The sequence below is a fragment of the Oryzias melastigma genome, linkage group LG7 (assembly GCF_002922805.2).
Source record: "Oryzias melastigma strain HK-1 linkage group LG7, ASM292280v2, whole genome shotgun sequence".
Taxonomy (NCBI): domain Eukaryota; kingdom Metazoa; phylum Chordata; class Actinopteri; order Beloniformes; family Adrianichthyidae; genus Oryzias; species Oryzias melastigma.
The window spans coordinates 32,167,557-32,174,055 of NC_050518.1; the positions used below are offsets into that span (position 1 = coordinate 32,167,557).

Sequence of the window (6,499 nt, forward strand, 5' to 3'; positions counted from 1 at the left end):
TGAAAAAGGAAAACTGTAAAAAAAAAAAAAGTGCAAGTGCCCCCCATCCCACCCCGTCTGTTACTAAAGAAGATGGACTGCACTCAAACACTCCACTTGGGGAGGTGGTGGGGGCAGAACCGCTCAATGCCCCTCTTCATGGGTTTGGCAGCGGCAGAAAGACGAGCGTCCATGTTTACATTACAGCATTCAGAGCCGGATCGCCCTGGGCGCTCAACGCTCAGCAGGTGGTGGGGGGGTCTCTGCCAGCCCCCCGAACCCCAGACCCACCCCCAAGTCTGGAGCTGGGGGGGCAATGTACACAATGTTTACGTCCTTTACTCTGAGACGGATTTCAGACATCATGGAGGTTCAGTTTTCAGAGCCAATGAAAGACAAAAATGAAGTTCTGCTGAAGAAATTGAGTTCATATATGGAGAGAAAACAGACTCAACCCGATTGGTGTGTGTTTCATGATTTGTAATTCACAATATATTCTGTGGATAAGTACCAAAATTATGAAATTCAAAAAAATACCTAATGCAATTTACATAAGCACAAATTGCTTTAGACACCCCTTTCCCTTACACAGTTGGTTTTACCCATTCTCTCTCAGCCAATAGGAAGAGGAGCATTTTGTCGGCGCTGCTCACTGACCGCGCCCGAAGGGGACATACTGTGTGGAAGTCTTGACAAAAACACACACTGGGAACGTGAAAACAACACGAATAGAACGTCCACGGAACATACAGAGTTCCTGCTGAGTAGACGGGAAATTTCCAAGGTGTGAACTCAACGTGAAGCGGACGCGTCCTGATGGCGCTAAGTCTGACATGAGAGCATGCAGAGAACACGCCCAGAACGCAAAGGTTCTTCACAAATTTGTCCCACATGGCTTTCCATAGCGGGGATAGCTATCCCTCTGAAACACTGGCTGATCTTTATGTGTTTGCCGCACTAAGGTGCAGTAACTTGAGATGTGGTAAACTTTACCGCCATCCACATCGTTTCCCAGGAGCCAGAATCACTGTCATTAGGGCAGCCACGCTTTGTCGACTAATTGACGTCAATGGACAATTAAAATAGTCAATTAGACGTTAATTTATATTATATGAAGCCACAGTGTAGTAAAGTTGAACGTTATAATCACATTCTGATAGCTTTTTGGACTATTTTGGCATTTATTAAGATTTTTTAGGCTATTTTGGAGTTTAGCTAATATTTCAACTACATGCTAGCTGTTTTGGCTAACTTAGGCTTTTTTAATTTTTTAGATTAAATTGGCATTCAACTAATACATTAGCTGGCTATCAGTTTCAGCGTTTTCAGCTGCCAAATTCAGCTTACAGCATTCACACTAGCATTTTTGCAGATTATGCTAGAGTGGAAATATCTAGTTTTTAGTTAGTTTAAAGCTAATGATAGTTAAAATGTGCGTTTTACATCCACTTTGCGCAGAAACCGATTAGTTGACTACTTGTAAAAATTAATCGGTGACTAGTTGACGACTAAAATAATCGTTTGTGGCAGCACTACTGTCTGTGACCCGCTTGCGTCCCTCAAAATGTGGGCTCGCCGCTGCTGATTCAGCGAGACACAACAACAGTCATCTGAGTAGAGATGATGCACAAGAACATTTTTACAGATTTATAAACTTGGTACACACATGAGAAACACTGGATTATTAGGCGCATGGCTGATTGTTGAAAAATGTGAAGACTTTTAAGTGCGCCTTATAGTGCAAAAAATACGGTACTATCTGGTGAAAACGTGACATTTTCCCACTTTTTCAAACAGACATGCCCAATAATTAATATTAATATGATTCTAAAACCATGACAAGATCCGAACCGTGAGTTTTGTGATCCGTTGCACAAACACACTCAACACAAAACCACACAAAGTATATAGAAGCATCAAACAGGAGCGGTTTGATGCTTGACTTTCATCAGAACTTTTCCTTCACGTTTGTTGTCTTTTGATTCCTCGTCAGAGTCAGATTTACTCCGTCATGAGCAGAAATTCAATTGGCATCTGAGCTCACCACCTCAAGCTTTTTGCCCTTTGAAACAGTTTGAAAATGTAGAAATCTTCTGATCCAAGTCGGATTATTAACCCTTCAACACGCGAGGCGTCGCTGGTGACTCTTCAACACTAAATCTTTAGCATTCTGTCACTTTTTGACCATTAACACGATAATTCCAGTAGATTCTGAAGGAGAAAAGCGGCTTGTCGAGACACTTTTCTCCTTCAGAATCTACTGGAATTATTGTGTTAACAGTTAAAAAGTTACAATAAATCAAAGAATATAAACACTGGAGCTCTGGTGTTGAAAGGTTAAACATTCGTCAGGTCTCCATAGTTCAATCTCTTATAACTATGAACTATAAAAGTAAACAATTTAATCATAAATCTGATATAAAATCAACATTTGTGATTTGAGTGTGTAGCCCCGCCCACCATGACCTGACCTGTTCCTCCTCTTCCTCAGGGACGTCATCAAGAGGATAGACCAGTCAGAGTTCGAGGGCTTCGAGTACATCAACCCGCTGCTGCTGACCGCAGAGGAGTCCATATGAGGAGCAGCCCCTCCCCTCTGGACTGGGCGGAGCTTGCTTCCTGGCCCGTTCTGATTGTTCTGAACTTTTCTTTGGTGTGACTCTGGACTTCCACGCCTGTTCCTCTGTGTTCTCCCGTGTCTTAGCCCCCTCCCCATCGTCAGAGCACGGTCGGCGCTCGCCAGCATGAACGTTCCTGGATGAACTTCGAAGCGTCTCATCTGCACTCCTCTGTTCTGTTTTCTACCTTGGGGGCGTGGCCTCTCGTGAAACAAGAATGTAAGACGACAAAAGACTGAACTAAGTTATTGTGTGTCACCACGTAGAATCTGAGATTGCCTTTAATCGATGCAAACGGCACATTTCCATGGTAACCTTTGATTTCGTTCTGTGGCGGATGAACCAACGTTTTATTTCAAAGTGCCTCAAAATTGACTTCAGTGCACCCCCCACCCCCCCTTCATGGCTACAGTAACAACGTCATCTGTCACCAAAATAGTGATCAAAGTGATCAATAAAGTCCTGATTATTCCTGATTCACAAGGAATCGACCCCCGCGGGCCTGCAGGTGTGTCTGTGCTTCCACCTGAGTGGGCGGGGCGGGGCGGGGGGGGTTCTGTCTGTTAATGCCATTTTCTTTATGGTGATTTTGGACGCCGGAGGTGAGGGGGGGGGAATGTTCCTCCGAACACAAAGGAATGTGTTATTTCCATCTAGTAAATGGAAAAAAATACAACATTTCAGGCAAATTGTCTAAAGTCATCGTGTCTCACATTGACTTTGAATTTAAAGCGACTCATGAAATCAATCAAATCGAACTGAAGATAGAAAATCCATCTGTGAAGCCGTAGAACAGCCTGAAGGTGGCGCCCTCATCCAGGTGGAGTTTCAGGTTTAATAGGATGAACGAGCTCCGTGACGTTGAGGCTCGTGTAAAAATTAGCTTCATTTTTTCCCATGAGGCTACATCAGTTCAGTGTTGCTGTGGTAACCATGTGGGCGGGGCAATAATAAAAACACTTAGGTGAACATAAATTTGAAGCAAATGTTGGTTTAAAACTTTAGCAGACCTTTTTTTTTGCATTGGACACGTGAGGTTCTCCTGGATTCCAGACCGTTCAAAGAAGACCTGTTCTTCTCCAGACTCGACGGAAGTCTTTTTGTAGACCCGATGGAGGTCTCTCTCCAGACTCGATGGAGGTCTTTCTGTAGACTTGATGGAGGTCTTTGTTCAGACTCGATGGAGGTCTTTCTGTAGACTCCACAGAAGTCTTTTTGTAGACTTTATGGAGGTCCTTCTGCAGACCCGATGGATGTCTTTCCGTAGACTTGACGCAGGTCTCTCTCCAGACTCAATTGAGGTCTTTCTGTAGACTCGATGGAGGTTTCTCTCCAGACTCGACAGATGTCTTCTTGTAGACTTGAAAGAGGTCCGTCCGTAGACTCGATGAAGGTCTTTCCATAGACTCAATGGAGGTCCTTCTGCAGACTCTGAGGTCCTTTTATAGACTCGATTGAGTTTTTTGTGTAGACTCGATGGAGGTCCTTCTGCAGACTCGATGGAGGTCGGTCAGTAGACTCGATGGAGGTCCTTCAGTGAGGACAGTTCTTGTGTTTTTACACCTACGTGAGCACACGGCTGCAGAAGCCAGGCTTTTATTAGAGAAGGCAGAGCACAGATGGAATGGCATTAACAGACCGCTCTGGTTCCTCCTGCAGAAGAAGCTGCTGCTCCTTCTCCGGGGTTTACTGCTGCCATTACAGAGGAAACATCCGAGTCCCGAGTCAGACTTGATAGATCCGAGATGTTGAAACTGATGACCAGAGAAGAACAGAGAAGAGCAGCATCCTCCTCTCTGCAGGGTTTAGTCTCCAGCAGGACCAACTCCTCACAAGCAGAGAAAAATGACTTTTTTAAATCAAGTGCTTCATTCTCACCGCATCTTTGTAAATATGTGTAATTATTAAAAAGGATCCTGGTTTTCTGTGACGGAGTCTGTGTGTTTGTTTGCTCGTGAAGCAGGTCTGTGAGGAGCTCGGCTGTCAGAGTTTCTCCTCAGATCTGGTGCTGGAATCTGCAGGATGAGGAACATTCCTGGGGGGGCGTCTCCAGGAGGTCACCAGGTGACGTCCACATTCATGTCGGACAGACACTGGGCCAGGTGGCTGTCACAGTCCATCTGGGAGAATCTGCAGAGACAGGAGCACGGTTCTGATGAGGAGCGTTCATGGTTGGGGCCTCACAGCAGGAGGTTCAGATCTCACCCTGAGGGGAACTCCTGCAGACACATGGGGCAGCTCTGCAGCTCTCCTCTTCCTCCATGCTTTTGCTCCTCCTCTTCCTCGCCTACAGAACCAGAACCCTGCTGGCTTCTGTCAGACCGCCGTCCCTCTGTCGTCCTGGGGGGAGCGGTCTCTGTCTGAGGATCGGCCCTCTGCTCTGTGAAGGATGAGGATGAGGAGGCTGGATCCTGCTGGACCAAGCTTAGACTGGACGAGGATTGTGGGAATGGATCGACCTCTGCGTGGAGGTCACACCAGCGCCATCCATCCTGGTCTGACGAAGGCTTCTGCAGAAAGACAACATCATCAAGCGTCTTCCTCATCTGAAGGCAGGACTCCTGCTCCTCAGGAGGACCATGCTGCTGGCAGCAGAAGTCCTTCAGAACCAACGGATCACAACAGAGAAAATCCGTTTCAGTGACAACCGTATCAGATTTTATTTATTTTTTATTTAATTTCCATGGAAACAAATCAGGTTCTCTGCACTAAACGCTGACCTTCCTCTAGCGTCTGTTCCCTGATTGGCTGGCCAAAGCGCCTTTTGACTGATGCATTCCTGGTGGACGTGGAGAAACGAGGAGAACGCAGGAGCGTGAACACACCAGGTGTCCAGGAGGGGAAGCCTGCATGGAAGCAGGTTTTCCGGCATCTGTTTGGGTCTGGTTCTAACTTTCATCTTTCGTTCTCGTCTTGACTCTGCCGTCATTCACCTCATGATTACAGGGTGTGAACGTGTGTTCGCTGCATCAGACCAGACCATCTCCTGTCCCTGAAGCCATCTTCTCTCCACTGGCTCCAGACAGAAAGATGGACGGAACCGTGTCCCTCCGGATGGAGGAGTTCCACTCCACCCGAACCTTCTGCTCCTCCTGTGTCTCCTCCCCTGTGGAGCTGCAGCATCGCTCCCCATCACATCCCCTCTGGACCAGAGCGGGGGAGACATGCAGCCACACTGCAGAATCTTAAGACCCTTTTTTCATTAAATTAGGGCTGAGTATCGATAAGAATTTTCAGAAACTATTCGATTCACAAGAGCCTGGATTGATTCAATTCTAATTTTTCTAATTATTTCATTCCTCTCAATTCAATTAGATTCAATTTCATTCTGAGTTTCCCCCTTAATATACATTTATTTAGAAATACATTAATAATCAATTATATGTTTTGAATATATTCATATTAATCTGATCCAGTTCACATATTGTAAAATGTATCAGTGAAATACTGAGATTGTTAATATCATACAGTGTTACATGGATTCTCTATGGAGAAGTTAACTAACATTGTAAACGTTGTTCTGCGTCTTGGTTTCAGTTTGGCCACTAGGTGGCGATCGCGCTATATTAATGCACTTACAAAAAAATGTTTTAAACCACAAATGGTTACTTTAAAAATATTTCCTTAAAATTCATATAAAGATGTTCATTTAGTCAGTAACGTATGTTTAGGTCGACCGAGCGTTAGCATTAGCCTTCTTATGGGAAATCTCTATGTGTTAGCATAAAGCTAGCGGACTTTAGCTTTATGTGATAGATCGATCTCTACTTTTACGGATTTATTATTGATCTATTAAGCTTATATCGATTCAAATAGATCAATCGATATTATCCACCAGCTCTATATTGAATATTGTCATATTTTCCATCTTGAATTTCCTCGAATGACTAGAATAGTTTTGT

The 6,499-nt window shown here is 44.8% G+C and overlaps 3 protein-coding genes across 7 annotated transcripts in view; 1 reads left to right on the top strand and 2 right to left on the bottom strand.

Annotated features, from left to right (window-relative positions):
- The window catches only part of prkcz (protein kinase C, zeta), a gene marked incomplete at its 5' end in the record, with an annotated part of 65,267 nt that extends 60,740 nt beyond the window's left edge, over positions 1 to 4,527 (top strand). The window contains 1 exon segment of the mRNA XM_024264431.1: positions 2,471 to 4,527. Coding sequence (XP_024120199.1) covers positions 2,471 to 2,558 — 88 coding nt within the window.
- LOC112140035 (paired box protein Pax-7) overlaps positions 1 to 6,499 on the bottom strand; it is a 629,290-nt gene that overhangs the window by 571,617 nt on the left and 51,174 nt on the right. The gene's annotated exons all lie outside the window — the stretch shown is intronic.
- The window catches only part of si:ch73-70k4.1 (FA core complex associated protein 20), a 5,676-nt gene continuing 2,900 nt past the window's right edge, over positions 3,724 to 6,499 (bottom strand). Inside the window, exons 3-4 of the mRNA XM_024264432.2 lie at positions 4,803 to 5,107; positions 3,724 to 4,727 (exon numbers count right to left, since the gene is read on the bottom strand). Coding sequence (XP_024120200.1) covers positions 4,655 to 4,727; positions 4,803 to 5,107 — 378 coding nt within the window. The 3' untranslated portion in view covers positions 3,724 to 4,654. The remainder of the gene's footprint in view (positions 4,728 to 4,802; positions 5,108 to 6,499) is intronic.